The sequence below is a fragment of the Protopterus annectens genome, chromosome 7.part0 (assembly GCF_019279795.1).
Source record: "Protopterus annectens isolate FY-2018-M chromosome 7.part0, PAN1.0, whole genome shotgun sequence".
Lineage (NCBI taxonomy): Eukaryota > Metazoa > Chordata > Ceratodontiformes > Protopteridae > Protopterus > Protopterus annectens.
This window is the reverse complement of record NC_056739.1, coordinates 1,720,341,878-1,720,360,422: the sequence shown is the minus strand read 5'-3', so window position 1 is coordinate 1,720,360,422 and position 18,545 is coordinate 1,720,341,878. Positions and strand designations below refer to the sequence as shown.

At 46.0% G+C, this 18,545-nt stretch overlaps 1 protein-coding gene across 1 annotated transcript in view; it reads right to left on the bottom strand.

Annotated features, from left to right (window-relative positions):
* Positions 1-18,545, bottom strand: part of FURIN (furin, paired basic amino acid cleaving enzyme) — a 1,258,063-nt gene that overhangs the window by 667,956 nt on the left and 571,562 nt on the right. Inside the window, exon 7 of the mRNA XM_044078261.1 lies at positions 16,119-16,207. Coding sequence (XP_043934196.1) covers positions 16,119-16,207 — 89 coding nt within the window. The remainder of the gene's footprint in view (positions 1-16,118; positions 16,208-18,545) is intronic.

Sequence of the window (18,545 nt, the reverse complement as noted above, 5' to 3'; positions counted from 1 at the left end):
GCCTGTGAGAGGGGGCTTTAGCAGGCACGGCCTTTGAAGATTTAGCTGCTTTAGCCCTGGCAAAAGCCGTAATTGACATGGATGCAGGGGGCCTAGCAGCTCCACGTGCAGGAGTAGATACATCTAAGGGGACAGTATCTGATAAATCCTGAGAAACTGTAAGAGCAGGTGGATTTTCAGTAGCAGATTCAGCCATGCTGGAAGAGGCCTCGGTAGAAGGAGGCATGCTTTCGGCCGAAGGAAGAACCGCGGACTCGGCTTCGACCGAGACACTCGCGGTTGGCTTAACCGCGGTTTCGGCCGAAACCGCGGACCGCGAGTGTCGGTCCTTTTCCTTACACTTTTTAGCTAAATGTGAAGTCGGAGTCTCCAACGGCAAGATATAAGCAAAAGCGGAGCCGAAAAACTCCTCTGCAAACTCCGACCGACGTCTAAGTGTTCATCGGTTGAAGGAAGCACAGGCTAGACAAGCTGCTACGTCGTGGTCTGGGCCTAAACAAGGTAGGCAGTAAGAGTGGAAATCTTTATGAGGTATTTGTTTCCCACAAGTTAAACAGTTATTCACTTTTTCTGACATCGGCTGAGGCAAGAAAGAGTCCCCAACGGGGTACTTAGCTTTTTAGAAGTCTTCGGTAGTAGCAATCTGTGGTTCTGACCGACCGGCACTTGAACAGCTTCTGCTTGAGCCGCGGCAAGAAAGACTGAGGAAAATGGCGTCGGCTGATGCCTTTATACCCGCTGAACTGCAGCTATGACGTCGGGTGAAGTGCGACATCAGCCGAGGCCAGACCCAGACTTTGGAATCCGGCCGACCGAAGGGCTGCCTGAGGCCAGGACAACCGATTTGTTAGGACTGCAGATGCATCCTTGAAGGACATCGTGGCAAATGGAGCCATGGGGAGGAAGGCTTGGAAACACTCAGGGGAGAGGAGACAACGTTAGCGGGAGGGGCAGAGGGTTCCAGTTCGGCCTGCCGCTTGCGGCTTCTTTCTCTCTTTTTCTGTCTCTCCCTTCTCTCTTTTTTATCCTTCTTGGCCTCTTGTTCTCCCTGAGACAAGGTGGGAGGGTGAGTCCCAGACAGGGGAAGAGGGCTGGCTGACAGGGCAGCCACAGCTGTCGCTACAGAGAGGGAAGGAGAAGAAGCTGATTCCGCGGGTAGAAGACCCGCCAGAATCAGCTTGTTCCTCCTATCCCGTAAGGCTTGGGGCTTGAACGCCGCACAGATCTTGCCACCCAAAGAAAGGTGAGGAACCCACAAGCAGATCATGCACTGAGTGTGACCATCCGCTGGCGACAGCTTATGGCCACACTCAGAACACTTAGAAAAAGTCAGTTTATGACTTTCAGCCATACTGTAGACACACACACACACACACACACACACACACACACACACACACACACCTGAAGGAGGAAAAAGGGGCCTACTAAGGGATGGACAACTACCAAAGGTGAAGGGGGAGATAAAGGCTAGGGAGAATGAACACCCGAAGAAAGGTAGACACAGACACACAGACACACACAGACACACACACACACACAGACACACACACAGACACACACACAGACACACACAGACACACACACACACACACACAGACACACACACAGACACACACAGACACACACACAGACACACACACAGACACACACAGACACACACACAGACACACACACAGACACACACACAGAGACACACAGAGACACACAGAGACACACAGAGACACACAGAGACACACAGAGACACACAGAGACACACAGAGACACACAGAGACACACACAGACACACACAGACACACACAGACACACAGACACACAGACACACAGACACAGACACACAGACACACAGACACACAGACACACAGACACACAGACACACAGACAGACACACACAGACACACACACACAGACACACACACACAGACACACACACACAGACACACACACACAGACACACACACACAGACACACACACACACACGACTAAAAAAGAAAGTTGGTAGTAAAAGATTGCTACACTTGCCTGGAGCTAGACGAATCCCGTGCTTGGCAAAGCCACGGCAAACAAGATCTGGGGATTGGAAGGAGGTTGCGCTGTAGTATGGGTAAGGGGGAGGAGCTTGGAGCTCGGATCCTTTTGCTGATCAAATGAAGTTAACTACTACAGATTCATTGATTCTAGGTCCTGAGAATGTTGGCACCATAGACTTTTCAGATACCATTGTAGTTTCCTCATATGCAGTCTTGCATATGGAATTAGTAGAATGCAAGAGGCCATGAACCCTAGGGCTTTCAGTATTTTCCTTGCAGATAGCTGGGTCTTTGTGGTCAGTAGTTTGAAGTAGGCTGTCAAATTAACTTGTTTCTCTGGCGTGAGGTAAGCCATCTGGGAAGTTGTATTCAAGCTTGCTCCCAGGAATATAATTTGATAGCAGTGTACTAGATGTGATTTCTTTTTGTTTATGGTGTACCCCAGAGCAGTTAGTAATTTCTTTACAAATGTCAGATGATTTAATAGTAAGTCCTGGCTTTCTGCCTGAATTAGATAATCGTCCAGGTATGGGTATATCTGAATATTTCTTTGCCTGCAAAATGCAATGACTGGAGCTAGGCACTTTGTGAATACTCTGGGCGCAGTAGATAAGCCATAGGGCAGTGCAGAGAACTGATAGTGCATGTAGCCTGCTCTGAAGCATAGGTATCTTCTGCAAGATTCCCTTATTGGGATGTGCAGGTAGGCTTCCTTTAAATCCAGTGTTGCCAACCAGACATTTTTGCCTAGCATGGGAAACAGCTGATGAAGAGTTTGAATTTTGGGATTACCAAAAAGGTGTTTAGAATAGACAGGTCCAGGATAGGACGCCAGGAATGGTCTTTTCTGGGTACCAGGAAAAGTCTTGAGTAAAAACCTTGCCCCCATTCCTCTTCTGGGACAGGTTGAATAGTCTTGATGCCTAGAAGAGAGAGAACCTGCTTTTGAGCCTCTGCCTACTGAATTGGGAGTAGGTCTGGCCAACAGTTTGGGGTTGGTAAGGAGTGGAAGTGGAATCTGTATCCTTGGGAAACTATGTTTAAAACCCATTTGTCTTTGGTAATGAGCTCCCAGTTTTTTGCATGCAGGGCGATCTTTCCCCTAAAGAGCAGTCAGATGAGCAAGGCTTGGATGGTTTAAAGTTAAGTCATTGTGACAGTTTACCATACGAGGTGTGTCTTACTACTTTCAGCTTTGGAAGTGGGAGCCCCCCACTGCTTAGGCCTGTGAGTACCTTGAGACCGAAGCCTGGGTGGTCTGCTAGTTCTGGGTTTGGACTGAGAAGGCCGGGAAGAGGCAGGAAAGGACCAATTCTTAGAAGGCCTGTGCCTACTAAATCTGGGAAGCTGTACTTGCAGGAAATCTAACAGTTTGCATCGATTTAGCTTTTTCCTCCATCTTTTTAAGTACTTCTGCTTGGTTGCCAAACAGGCGGTCTTGGTTTAAGGGAGCATCCAGTAATTTAGCTTTAACATGATCCGGCAAAGTTTTCTCCTTAAGCCTAGCTGCCTTTTAAGTACAGACCCAGTGACAGCAGCCCTGCAAGATGCCTCTAATAAATCAAAACGACATTGTAAAGTATGTTTTCCAACTTCTTCAGCAGAATGCATTAGATCCTGTAATTCTTTATTTTCAGCACAGTCAGGGATCAACATCATTTTCTGTTTAAGCAATCCAGTAATATGCTGCTGATACTTTAACACATGAAACTGGCAGTTTAAGGCCCTAATGGCCAAAGTTGCAGAAGTGTAAACCTTCTTACCCAATCTGTCCAGGGCCCTGGAATCTCTATCAGACGGGGTAGGGTTTTTGGCAGTAGTAGCCTTAATTCCTGTGAAATGGTCTCAGGATCCGCAGTAGGATTCTTAAATAGGAACTCTTGAGAGTCAGGTACTCTATAATACCTGTCAGGTTTTCTGGGAGCCGGAGGTAAAGTGTCAGTAGACAGGCTAGATTCCAAGAAGGCATCATCTACAATGTCCAGTACAGGTGGAATAGCTAAATGCCTGTGTTGAGGTAGGAGTAAGAATTCCCTAAGCCTCTTTATTCCTGGCTTTCCCAGTGGAAATGCTCCCTAAAGGTATGCACAGTTTCACCAAAAGAGAAATCCTCTGGAGGGGAAGCAGAGGGAATGGAGTCCTCTGCATCAGAATCCTCATAGGTACATAAGGGCAACTCTTGGTCATCAGAAAAAACAGAAATTTCAGAATCCTGATCTGAAGAATCAGAAGGAAAATCAGTTCTAGGTCTCAGAGAGAGAGGGGTGGCTTTCCCTGATTAGAGTAAGAAGGTCTTCAGCCATTCTTATTTGTTTTTTAGGCATAGGGGCCTGACCATGCGGTCTAGGCATCGTTTTTTTAATCGTGGATCAAGATTTAAGCCTTGAAGAAGAAGATGGCGTCAGTTTAATATGCAAGTCAGTAGGCCTGAATACACCCTCAGAAGGTGGTTCCTGCACAGTGGCTCTGAATCCATCCAAGCTAGAGACATCTGCAGGTTCCACAGTCGAAGAAGCATCTCTTGGCATACCGGACTCCGAATGGGTCTCAGTAGAGGCCTGCGAATCTGAAGAGCGGGTATCAAGGGCTGCGAACTGGCAACTAGCTTAACGGAAGCATTGGCAGCAGTTTTGGACCTATGTGGCCTCTGTCTTTATCTTTGCTTTTTTTTTTTTTTTGGAATATCAGTAGTCAGGTGGCTTACCAAAGCCATTTCTGGATAATTTAACCAAGTACCAAAATATTTACATGTGAAAATGTATAGACGACAAACAGTTCATAAGTTTGAATAAGGCACAAAACCAACAGCGAGGCATGTCGTGGTCTGGGCCTAAGCAAGGAATGCAGTACGAAAATCTTTATGAGGTATTTACTTTCCACAATACAACTGTTAACTTTTACTGCCATCGGTTTAGAGCAAGAAAAAGTTTCCCCAATGGGGTACTTAGTTTTGCTGAAGACTTCGGTTCTGAAACGTGAAAAAGTACAGTTTTGTACCTACCATAAATGTAGATGTCCGATAGACATGCAACTACAGTCATAACATGTGGGTTGTCCTGCCTCAGGCAGCCCTCGGTCGGCCGGATTCCAAAGTCTGGGTCCGACGTCGGCTGATGTCGCATTTCTCTCCGACGTCAGAGCGGCTGGAGTACATAAGCATCAGCCGACGCCATTTTCTTTAGTGTTTCTTGCCCCAGATGTCAGGTGCCCCCCAAGGAAGGCTGTAATCAAATTGGAAGACAAAAACAGGATTCCAAACAAATAAATGAGCAATAAAACAAATACACCATAACAGATATCCCCAGCTAAGATTAACAGGGATAGGAGTGGACCCTAGGCATAGAGGGGTATGGAGGGAGGGAAAATCCAACTGCAGTTGCATGTCTATCGGACATCTACATTTATGGTAGGTACAAAACTGTACTATGTCCTTCAAGAATGCAACTGCAGTCAACATGTGGGTAGAATACCATAGCTTAGCTGGGGGAGGAGGAATGCTCTAGGAGAAAGATGGTGTGGCAATCAAACCCTGCAGGACTGCCGAGGCAAAGCCTGCTCTGGATCTGGAGTATAGAGGGAGATTGTAGTGTTTGGAGAATGTATGCACAGAGCTCCATGTAGCAGCTTCTAGAATGTCCTTAGTAGGCACCCCTCTTAAGAATGCTGTAGAGGTGGCTGTAGCTCTGGTGGAATGTGGTCTGACATTGGCTGGAACAGTCTTTCCATGAAAGGAATAACATAATCTGATGCAATGTCCAATCCATTTTGAAATAGTCTGTTTTGAAATTGCTTTTCCTTGGACTGCAGGGGCGTAAGCTACAAAAAGTTGTTCAGACTTCCTACTGGCCTTGGTTCTGTCCAGGTAGTATCGAAGTTGTCTGTGAATGTCCAAGGTATGCAACAGTCTTTTCCCCTTATTCTCAGGACTGGGGAAGAAAGCAGGCAGATGAATGGCTTGATTTAAAGAAACCCTAGATACCACCTTTGGCATAAAAGTAGGGTTGGTCCTTAATGAAACCCTGTCTCTGTGAAAAATAATGAAGGGTGGTATTGCCATTAGGGCCTGTAGCTCCGAAACCCTTCTTGCTGAGGTAACTGCCAACAGGAAAGCGGTCTTCCATGAGAGAAATTGCAAGTCAACTGAAGCTGCTGGCTCAAATGGAGGTAGAATCAGTTTTTCTAGGACAAAATTGAGGTCCCAGGCTGGCACTGGGGCCTTTCTTGGTGGCTTAATGTTCTTGATTCCCCTGAGGAATTGCCTTAGTAAAGGGTGTGAGAAAACAGGAGGATCAGTGTTGTATCTAGCTGAAATAGCAGATGCATGTATCTTTATGGAAGAATATGAGAGGCTGTTCTTTAACATATCTGCCAAATATTCCAAGATGAGTGGGATGTTCAACAATGATGCATCATGCCCCTTGCTGGTATTCCAATTGCTGAATCCTTTCCACTTTGCTAAGTAAACCTTTCTGGTGGATGGTCTTCGAGCCTCTGTTAGTATCCGCTGAACTTCCTTGGAGAGAGATAGGCTGAAGTTATTTATGGGATCTCCCAGGCTGTTAGCTGCAGTGTCTGAAGATTTGGATGCACTGTTTCGAAATTGTGTTGAGTCAAAAGTAGAGGCCATTGGGGAAGGGCCCACCTCCTGGTGTGACATATGCTCCGTAGTAGTGGGTACCAGTGTTGTCTTGGCCAGTCCGGAGCTATTATGATTCCCTTGGGTCTCTCTGCTTTGATCTTTAGTAATACTGAGGTCATCAGTGGCAGAGGTGGGTATGCATAGATTGTTAGGGAGTTCCAGTTGAATAAGAGGGCATCTATTTTCCAAGCTTTTGGATGGTATGTCCTTGTGCAGAATTGTGGTAGAAGATGGTTGAGGTGAGAGGCAAATAGGTCCACTTCTGGCTTGCCCCATGTCGAAGTGAGTTGTGTGAAGGCCCTCGGATGTAACCTCCACTCGTGTGGATCTGTGAAATTCCTGCTTAGGCTGTCCGCCAACACATTGTCTTTTCCTGGAACAAACTGGGATTGTAACTGGATGTTTAGGCTCAGTGATTTCTCCCAAAGATGCATTGTCAGTCTGCAAAGGGGGTAAGAGTGGGTGCCCCCTTGCTTGTTTATGTACCACATCACAGTGGTGTTGTCTGTCCGTATCAGTAAATGGCCTTGCTGGAGTTGATGTTGAAAGGCCTCGATGGCATGCATTACTGCCAGCATTTCCTTTTAGTTTATATGCAGATGTGTTTCCTTTGGAGACCATTGTCCTTGTACACCCCTGCCTTCCATGTGCGCCCCCCATCCAAGGTCTGAGGCGTCTGTGGTCATGGTCTGTGTTATCTGTGGTTTTTTGAATGACATACCTGTGTTTGCCTGGCTCACCGAGGCCCACCATAGGAATTCCTTTTGTAGGCATGGAATGAGCGGTATGATTGTCTCCAAGTTGTTGCTGTGTTGAGACCAAATGCTTTTTAGCGACCATTGAAGCTTTCTCATGTGTAATCTTGCTAATGGAACCAGGAGAATGCAGGATGCCATGTAACCCAGGGCCTGTAGGAATCTCCTTGCAGTCATCTGGGTGAGTTTTGCTAAACCTTTGAAGTAGTGAGTTAACTTCTCTTGCTTGTCTTCTGTCAGGCAAGCCATCTGAGAGGCTGTGTCTAGTTTGGCTCCTAAGAAGATTATTTGCTGGGATGGCTGCAGTCTTGACTTTTGGAAGTTGACTGTGTATCCCAGAGCTTGAAGTAATCGTATGACATAATCCAGGTCTTTTGTCAACATCAATTTGTCATCCGCTTGTATGAGGCAGTCGTCCAGGTACGGGTAAATTTGTATCCCCTGGAGCCTGCAATGAGCAATTACTGAAGCCAGGCATTTTGTGAATACTCTGGGCGCAGTAGATAAGCCAAATGGCAATGCTGAGAATTGATAATGCTCTGGCCCTGCAAGAAATCGGAGGTATCTTCTGCAGCTGTGTCTGATAGGGACATGCAGGTATGCCTCCTTGAGGTCCAGAGTAATCAGCCAAGACCCCTTTCCCAGCATGGGAAGGAGTTGCTGTAGAGTCCGCATTTTGAACTTTGGTACTATGAGAAAGGTGTTTAATGCGGACAAGTCCAGTATTGGTCTCCATTGAGATTCTTTTCTTGGAACAAGGAACAGTCTTGAGTAAAATCCCTGGTCTTGTTCTTGTTGTGGAACTCTTTCTATTGCTTTCATCCGAGTCAGCAGAGTGATTTGCTTGATAGCCTCTGCCCTCTGGTTTTGTGGTAGGTTTGGCATGCCTTGTTTTCTTGGTAAGGTATGAAAATGAAACCTGTACCCTCGGTCTATAATGTCCAAAATCCATTTGTCCTTTGTCAGTCTGTGCCAATTTTCTGCAAACAGAGATAATTTCCCGCCCAAGGGAGCTTCTATTTGTTCCCTGGTAGGCGGTAGTAGAGGAAAGTCATTGAGATTGTGGTTGTGGGGCAGGTGAAACCCCTGCGTCACTTCTTTGGTTTCCTGGCTGCCATTGTCGACCTCTGTATTGGCCTCTTCCTCGGCCACGTCTGTTCTTACCCCTTTGAAACTTTTCTGGATTAGGAAAGGACCAGTTTTTAGAAGGCCAATGCCTACTGAATCTGGGGGGGTTTGAACCTGGAGGAAATCTTTCACCGTCTGAACTGATTTTGCTTTTTCTTCGATGGTCTTTAACACATAGGTTCATAGGTTCATACTAGGCTATCTGCCCAAGGGCATTTATAAGCCTAGCCCATAGTTATGTGGCTTTCGCCACCCCTTTAGTTTGAATAAAAACTATGCCTATCATTTTGCTGTGCCTCTGTCAAGCAGTGACACTGAAGTAATCCCTGGGGTATATCTGCAATCTCCCATCCATTGGTCAAGATTCCTCTTGAACAAGGCCAGAGAGGTGCTCTGCCTCACATGTACCGGGATTTTGTTCCACAGCATAGGGAGTCTCTGGGTGATGAATCTGTCCCTCCAGCACGTTCTATTTATAACCGTGTCAAGGTTTAAGTCTACCGCCCTTGTGGTTCTGAGGATCTAGATTTTTGAGGTGAAGCATATTCATCAAATCTGGGTTTGACATGGCCTTATATGTCAGGCACAGGTCACCTCTGAGCAAGCGGTATGAGACTGAATAGAGCTGGAGTTCTTTCAGTCGGGCAGCATAAGACATATTTTGAGACCCTTTATCCTTTTGGTGAGGAACTTTTGGGGCCTTTCAAGCTGCAGCAGGTGTCTGGTCAGATACATTCGAACGGGCATTGTACTCAATCATAGGTCTAATGAGTGATGAGTACAGGGGACGATGACCTCCCTTGATCTAGATGTGAATCCTTCATGATCAGGTGGGCGATATAGAAGGTTTTCCTAACTACTTTAGCAACATGAGTGTCAAACGAAGGCTACTGTAAACCTGGGTCCCCAGATCCCTGATGACTTTTCTGTGCTCAGTGGATTGCCACCTATATGGTAGCTAGGGGTAACCTTGTTTTTCCCGAAGGGTATGACTATGCATTTTTTAGCGTTTAACTTCAGGCCATGGCTCTGGCACCAGTTATCCGTTTCTGTGAGGCCCTTCTGGAGGATATCTGTGTCAGATGTGTTTTCGACTATGGCGCCCAGTTTGCAGTCATCTGCAAACTTTGTCAGCCATAACCCTCCTGTTTTTGCTTGTACTTCAGAAAAGTAGATGCCGAACAAGAGTGGACCCAGGACTGAGCCCTGTGGGACACCACTTGTGACGGGCTTTGAGTCTGACATGGCTCCAGCAACTCTGACCCTGTGGGTTCTGTCACTTAGCCAGTTTGCAACCCATCTTGTGATGTATGGGTTTACATTCAAGCTGATGAGTTTTTCGATGATACCTGAGTGGGGTATTGTGTCAAGGCCTTTGCCAGGTCGAGGTAGGCTGTATGGACTACCTTTCCTCATCAATGGCCTTGGTGACTGTCTCAAAAAAGTCAACCAAGTTTAAGAGGCAGGATCTGCCTTTGACAAAGCCAAACTGGGTTGGATCCAAAGTCTGCAAGTTCCCCATGTCTTTATTTATGAGTTCCATTATGATCCTCTCCATGGCTTTGCAGATAAGGCTTGTCAAGCTAATGGGCGGTAATTTCCAGGGTCTGTGGAGGCACCGCCTTATGAAGTGGGACCACAGTGCGCTGTGCGCCACTCCTTGGGCACGTATCCTGAGGTGAGGCTAAGATTAAACAGCTGTCCTAACTGTGGGTTTAATTCCTCATTGAGTTCGTGAAGCACACAGCCGGGGACACCATCCGGTCCCATGGATGCTGTGTTTTTTGCCTTAGTGAGGGCAGTTCTCACTTGGGCGTTGGAGATGTTTGTGGGGCTACAATCCTCTGGAATAGATATCTCTCCTTTTGGGAGAAATTTGCACTGAACCTGTCAGCCAGTATGTTGGCAATGTGTGTAGGTTCAGTAATTTTCACATCATTTTGAACTAATTCTGAGCATATCTGGGAGTTTCCTCCTAGGTTTCTAACATAGCTAAAGAAGGCCTTATGATTGTCTTTAGAGTCCTTGGCGATTTTTCTCTCAAAATTTGCCTTGGATGATTTTATGAGAGCTCTTAGTTTTTTACTTATAATGATCAAAGGCGTCTTACCTTTCAAGGATTTTGCTCTATCTTGTAGTAGCTTCCTCCTTTTGTTGTAGAGCTTGTTTATGGCTGGGGTCCACCAGACTGGACGCTTGCCTTTGGTACAGAGAGTCTTAGTTTTGTTTGGGATTGCCTGATCCATGCAGTCCTGTAGGTGCTGGTAGAAGGCATTTGTAAGTGATTCAGCGGTTTGAGTAATGTTTACCACTGGCTCAGGGGCCTTAAAGGAGACCACACTAGTTTTTAGAAGTGTGAAATTGGCTTTTGAGAAGTTTTTCACTGTGGTCTTTTTGTTTCAGGTGGGGCGGGATGAGGACCTCCAGCGAGATTAGTGTATGATCTAATCTCACCAGTGAGGGGTATACTTGGAGTGTTGAACATTTTGATCCCATGTTCGTGATGATGAGATCAAGTATGTTTTCTCCTCTTGTGGGGATGGTGACTAGTTGTTCCATGGCATTTGAGTTTATGAACTCCAGGAATCTTTGGGTTAGAGTGTTGGGCTTGAGTAGTGTTCCCAGTCTATATTAGGGTAGTTGAAGTCACCTAGTATGATGGTGTTTGGAGATACATTTATCCTCCAATGTTTTCAGGAAGGCCATGTGAGGTTCCTGAGTTTGAGAGGGTGGCCTGTAACATGCTACAAATTGCAGAGCAGTCTTGCCTATGGTTAATTGCACCTGGATGGTCTCCGATGCATCGTGCGTTGCCACCAACCTTGAGGTGTGGGTGTCCTTTATGAATATGGACACCCCCCCTCCTTTCTTGGTGTTGTCCGGATATTGGGGCCGGAACGCATGATATGAGGTGAAACCTGTTAGTGCTGGGGTGCTCTCAGGAGCCTTGAACCAGGTTTCTGTCACAGCACAGACATCGATGTTCTCCATATTGAGAAGGGCCTCGAGTGCGTGCATCCTGAGATGGAGACTTCTGGCATTGAGCAGCATTACCCTTAGTTTTTTTCCTTTTTGGTGTTCTAGGGTGGTAGGTTTAGGATTTGAGCCTTGCCTAAAGAAGGCACTATGGGGGTGGCAAGAGCCTTTGCCAATATCCGGAAGCCCAGGGGTGACAGGTGCAAGCCGTCCCTTGCGAAGCAGCGTGGCTTGTCCAGCATGTCATCCCAGGTAGACAGACATTGGATCCCCTTTGAATGACACCAGAATTTAAGCCAATTATTAAAGCTGATCATCTTATCACTGTATTGTGGCATCATTCTAGGTGAAGGTAGGATACTGCTCAAGGTCAGGGTCATACCTGCCTGGGCTACATAATCAGAGAGCTCCTCGATGTCCCTTTTCATGTAGGACAAGGAGGTACGTCTCAGGTCGTTGACACCAGCGTGGACAATGACTGAGTCGTACTTGTACCTGCTGTTGAGAGACCTGAGTGCTTGCGTTATGTGGTGGATTCTAGCACCCGACAGGCAGCTTACTGTGACCTTCTCTTTACTCAGTCTGGTGAGCGGGACGTCAGTGTGTCTGACTATGGAATCACCAATGACAAGTGTGTCTGGCATTTTGTTTGGCCTTAAGGGCTGTGACTGTTTCACACTCTGACTGTGTGGTCTATGTGTTGCATGTGTTGGGTCGTGAGGTGGTAGTTGTTTGGGTGTCTGCTTTGGTGGCCTCTGCTGTTTTGGTAAATTTTTGCCTCCGAGTATGTCTTTGTGTGAGTATGTGTATGATTTGAAGTTGTGATGGTACCATGTGTGACTGGGTATGTATTGTGTGTGGTTACCTCCTCCTGTCTGGTCTTGCCAGTCCTATGTTGAGAGAGCTCAGCCTCCAGTTTGGCTGTATAGTTGCATCTCTCGCATGTATTTGTGTTTTGTGGGAGAAGGAGAGGATTGTCTGTGTACATGAGGCAATTGTAACATTGCCTCAATATTCCCAGGTTCACCAGTTGAGCTGGACAGGACACTAGCAACTGATCCCTCGACATACTAGAAGTAGTAGATAAAGAGACTTTCAAAGGACTCCGGGGGAAGTGGGTTTTAGGCTGGTGGGGTACTATCTATAATAAGAGTGCTTTATCAAGGTGCAGGCACTGTAGGAGTAGGTGCTAGGCTTTACAGATAGAGAATAGTCTACTTGGGAATCAAGTAGAGATGAACTTTTCAGTTATAGGATATGCTGGTTAGATCAGCAGTACAGCTCGAGGAAGGTAGTTCTAAGGGAAAATTTGAAGAGTGGAATTTAGATGGCCCGAATAGTTTAACCTTGTTTAACCGCCGCTGCTCTTGTGTGCAACAGTGGCAACTCCGCTAAATTAGCTACGCGTGCTTAGCGTGTTTTATAGCAGGGGCTGAAGGGAGCTAGGAATTGGCCCAAACGACCAATGGACTACTAGTTTCTGGCTGAAACTTCACCAAATCGGACAAAAGGCTCAGTGCTTCCCACTCCCACTGGTAAGCAAAGAAACTTCCCTCCTTCCTAATAAGGCAATGGATCAGTAACAGGAACTAAAACAAAGCCCAGGGATCAGCAACTCTGAAACTGGACTACTCTAGTTCAGTAAGGCGGGAAAACAAGAGATTTTTTGTTTTATTACAGAGACAAGGAAAAAACAGACAGTAAATGCTATAAATGCTGTAAATCGGCTAGCGCACTTTAGTGTGTAGCCTACAGAAACAATTTGCAACAATTAGTAACTTAAAGTGCAATAAACAGTGTAAAATGCAGAAATCACTTAAAGTAGCAGTAAAACAGGCGAAATGCACTCGCTAGCTTAATAACAGTGGGAAAGCCACAAAAATACTTATATCTGGTAGAAAGTCACTCTTTTAGCTCTCTGCTGCTTGGATCACTCTGCAGGCCACCACGAGGATCTGTGCTGAGTTGGTAAGCATTTGCACCAAAAAGCTTGTTCTTTTCCAAAGGTGCATCCAGAAGTTTTGCTTTTACATGATCTGGTAGAGGTTGATCTTTTAACCAAGCATGTCTACGAATGACTGCCCCTGTCATAGCTGCCCTACATGAAGCTTCCAGTGCATCATATCCACACTGCAAGAAGTGATTGCTTACTTGCTGAGTGTTATGTACAGCTTCCTGCAAAGTCTTCCTGTCTAAAGGATCAGGAGTGGCTAATGTTTTTTGCAAATCTTCTAACAGGTAATCCTGATATTGTAACATGTGAAAAAGGCAATTTAAAGCTCTCATAGATAAGGTAGTGGATGTGTAAACCTTTTTGCCCCATCTCTCTAATGACCTAGCTTCCCTGTTGGAGGGCAATGGATTTTTAGAGGTGGAGGCTGAAACTCCTTTAGGCCCCTGTGAAATAGTTTCCAAATCAGCAGTATGGGCCCTGAATAAATGGGAATGAGTTTCTGGGACCCTGTAATACCTGTCTGGCTTGGCTGGAGCAGGAGGAAGAGAATCAGGGTAGCACTAGAGTCAGAATATAAATCATCCAGAACATCAAGTACAGGAGGAATAGCTAAGGGCCTGTGCTGGGGCTTCTTAAGGAAAGTCCTAAGGCATTTCCTAGAATCAGAATATTCCTGACCTTGCCACTTGAAATGTTCCCTCATGGTGTGCAGGACTTCCCCAAAAGAAATATCCTCAGGAGGGGAGGCCGAGGGGATGGAATCTTCTGCATCCGAGTCCTCATAGGTCTGGAAGAGCTCTTCCTGGCTATCAGAGTGGACAGAGCCCTCAGAATCTTCATCTGAAGGAATAGGGTCAGAGGGTTCAACCCGGGGCCTTTTATCAGAAGGAGGCTGGGATCCTCTCTCAGGATGGGCCTGTGAACCTCTAATCATGGAAATTAAATCAGCAGCCATGGACATAATTTGTGTCTCTGGAGTAGGCTGAGGTAAGGATTTAGAAGTAATATGCTTTGTTTTGCTGGCTGCCTTAGCCCTAGTGTAGGCCTTAATAGACATGGCCATAGGAGGCCTGGCAGCTCCACGTGCAGGAGTGACCTTGTCTACAGCAATGGTCTCGGGCGTTTCCTCGGTTTCGGTATCCGGAGGAAAATCGATAACTGGTGGAGTGATGTCCGGAATTGGAGTCGTCGGTAATGCGGTGTCTTCGGTTCGGAGCGGTGGAGAGACAGTCTCAGAGGGAACCGGAGCACTCGCGCTAGGTTTTGGCGTGGAGTCGGTGGTAGACGCGGGCCGAGGATGTCGGTCCCGGTCTTTTCGCTTTTTGGGGGTTTGCGATGTCCGAAGATCCGACGGCATGGTGTAAGCATTTTTATCGGCGAAAAAATCTTCAGCGAACTCCGCCCGGCGCCTGAGAGTGCGCTTGTTGAAGCGAGCACAGGCTACACAAGCCGAGACATCGTGGTCTGGGCCCAGGCAAGGAGGACAGTAAGAGTGGAAATCCTTATGAGGTATTTGTTTACCACAAGAAAGACAATTGTTAACTTTTTCAGTAATTTCTGACATCGGCTGAGGCAAGAAAAGGTCCCCAATGGGGTACTTAGCTTTTTTGATGACTTCGGTATCGAAGAATACAGGAGCTGACCGACCGGCACTTGCGAACTGCTTCTGCTTCGGGCACTGCGCGGCAAGAAAGACTGGAGAAAATGGCGTCGGCTGATGCTTATGTACTCCAGCCGCTCTGACGGAGAGAAATGCGACATCAGCCGACGTCGGACCCAGACTCTGGAATCCGGCCGACCGAGGGCTGCCTGAGGCAGGACAACCCACATGTTATGACTGCAGTTGCATTCTTGAAGGACATCGAAAATTTCAGGAGTCGGCCAACTGGCACTTGCGAACTGCTTCTGCTTCGGGCACCGCACGGTAAGAAAGACTGATGTAATGGCGTCGGCTGCATGCTTTATACCCTGACTACCTGACGTCATGGAAGATGAGACAGCAACTGACGCAGGACCCAAGACTTTGATAATCAGGCTGACTGAGGGCTACCTGCAAGCAGATAACCCAAATGTGATGACTGCAACAGTTAAACACTAAGAACATCTATAATTTTTTTTTTTTAAATAAGAGAAAGAGGAAAAAACAGATGAAAGAGAAAAACTACCAAGTATGGTAGCGAAGATTACTTGAGTACATAGGTAGTTGGAACAAATTTGCCTAAAAGAGAAAGGAGTAGCAATCAGGCTTAAAAGGAAAGGATGAGCAGACAGTTAAATTATAAAAGACTCACACAAGACCAAAATCACAAGGCAGAAATAGAAAAAAAAGCAATATAACGCTCGAGAGGTCACAATCCATGTCTGCATCCAATGACCACAAAAAAGATCTGTGGTACATTAGGTTGGTGGAGCACTGTGGGTAAAGGGAGGAGCTTAAGAGTTCTAGGATCCTACCCTCTGGAATAAGCGGCCAAACTGGATCAGTCTCAGATCCAAGCCTAACAGTTGAACAATGAATGAAAATGACATCAGTTTTGTGTGTTACTTATTCTCTGCAATCCTATTCAGTCTGTTACAGTAATCATATGCAGGAACCAACTAGTCTGAGTCACTGTAATTACAGATAGATACCAACCTCCAATTCTAGCATTGTAAGCAACACCGACACCACAGATACCATTGTTGGCCACAGCAGCAACCTCTCCTGCACATCTGGTTCCATGTCTGAAAAAGAAACATTAGGACAATGAAATAAACTGAATCTATCAGTTTGTAATTTAACCTAATTAAACCCTTTAGTGTGGACAATCTCATCCACAAAAGCAGCAGTAACAAGAAACTGGGCAACAATGAGAGTTTTTGTGATTGTGTGCTATTCAATCAGCTGAAAAGCATTACAATTTTAGAACCTTACAAGTATTGTGAAGATGCACATTTTCAAAAGCTGGTGATGAATTTGAAGAATACAACATGCACATCCATATTCTTTCTGTAAGTTTGTACTGCCATACAGAAGGCTTATTACCAGACCTGAGTTGCTTTCTTAATATTTGGCATAGCACTTCCTTTCTTGGTGAGTATCTCAACATGCTACATTCACAAGCAAGAGACGCTAATAATGACAGATGTACATAACCATGAAAGTACCTCAACTCCAATCCATATGAAAATGCTTCAAAAATATGAATCTCAGCAACCTTACAAAACAGGATGACCCAATGTAATCATAAATGCAAATATCCTTTTGGCATTAATTATTTTGTAATAAAACAAGATCATACTGATCCCAGAAAAATAAATGAAGTAGACCATACATGTGAGAATTTACATCATGCAATCTGTGAGAGGAACCACCCCCCCCCCCCACCTCCACCATTTTTTCTTCCTTTTGCCTGCCAACTATACCAGGTTCCCTTATTTCCCATCTTCTACAAGGATCAATCATCTGGACAGTAAATTGGATGTTTCTGTTTTGAGGCTCACACGGTCCCTCTGCCATGCACTGTCTGCTGAAACAGGTATCACAGAGCTGGGTCCGTTTGACATGTGCATGCTCCCATATAATCATTATCCATGCTCAAACTAAAGTAGTTACTTAATGATCCTCGCTCAGGACTGAACATGTACATACACTGTACAAAATTCCTAGTCTCTCAAGCTACACCAGTGTTAGCAAGGGGATGCTGAGAAGCGTTTCCTCCCCTCATAATGAATAAGCTGACATCAGCCCCCTACTCATATTCACCCTTACTAGCTCTTCCAGCTCCTGAGAAGTTAAATGATCCAGGTTATCTGGACTGCGCAGCCAGGACTTCATCACCGTGCATCATGAAGCCAGCTTCTCTGTCTTGAGGATCCCAGTCCCCAGCACAATTCTTTCATATTCTAACTCATATGCTAAAGTGCACGTACCTTCCACCAGAACATGTGCCACTCATCATGTTTTGGAATGCATGCCCAGGCCCAATTCCCAGTTCCAAACAGAACTTGCTGAGCCACATCAGAAAGACAATTTTATAAACCCCTATTTGCAGGGCTATCTCAACTCCAAATCAAGATGCCCATTAGAAAAGTACAGTTTTGTACCTACCATAAATGTAGATGTCCGATAGATATGCAACTGCAGTCATAACATATGGGTTGTCCTGCCTCAGGCAGCCCTCGGTCGGCCGGATTCCAAAGTCTGGGTCCGACGTCGGCTGATGTCGCATTTCTCTCCAATGTCAGAGCGGCTGGAGTATATAAGCATCAGCCGACGCCATTTTCTTCAGTGTTTCTTGCCCCAGATGCCAGGTGCCCTCCAAGGAAGGCTGTAACCAAATTGGAAGACAAAAACAGGATTCCAGACAAATAAGTAAGCAATAAACAGATACACCCTAACAGATATCCCCAGCTAAGAGAAACAGGGATAGGAGTGGACCCAAGGCATAGAGGGGTATGGAGGGAGGGAAAATCCGACTGCAGTTGCATATCTATCGGACATCTACATTTATGGTAGGTACAAAACTGTACTATGTCCTTCAAGAATGCAACTGCAGTCATAACATATGGGTAGAATACCATAACTTAGCTGGGGGAGGAGGAATGCTCTAGGAAAGAGATGGTGTGGCAATCAAACCCTGCAGGACTGCCGAAGCAAAGCCTGCTCTGGATCTGGAGTATAGAGGGAGATTGTAGTGTTTGGAGAATGTATGCACGGAGCTCCATGTAGCAGCTTCTAGAATGTCCTTTGTAGGCACCCCTCTGAAGAATGCTGTAGAGGTGGCTGTAGCTCTGGTGGAGTGTGGTCTGACATTGGCTGGAACATTCTTCCCATGGAAGGAATAACAAAATCTGATGCAATGTCCAATCCATTTTGAAATAGTCTGTTTTGAAATTGCTTTTCCTTGTACTCCAGGGGCGTAAGCTACAAAAAGTTGATCAGACTTTCTACTGGTATTGGTTCTGTCCAGGTAGTAGCGAAGTTGTCTGTGAATGTCCAAGGTATGTAACAGTCTTTCCCCTTTGTTCTCAGGATTGGGGAAGAAAGCAGGCAGATGGATAGCTTGATTTAAAGAAACCC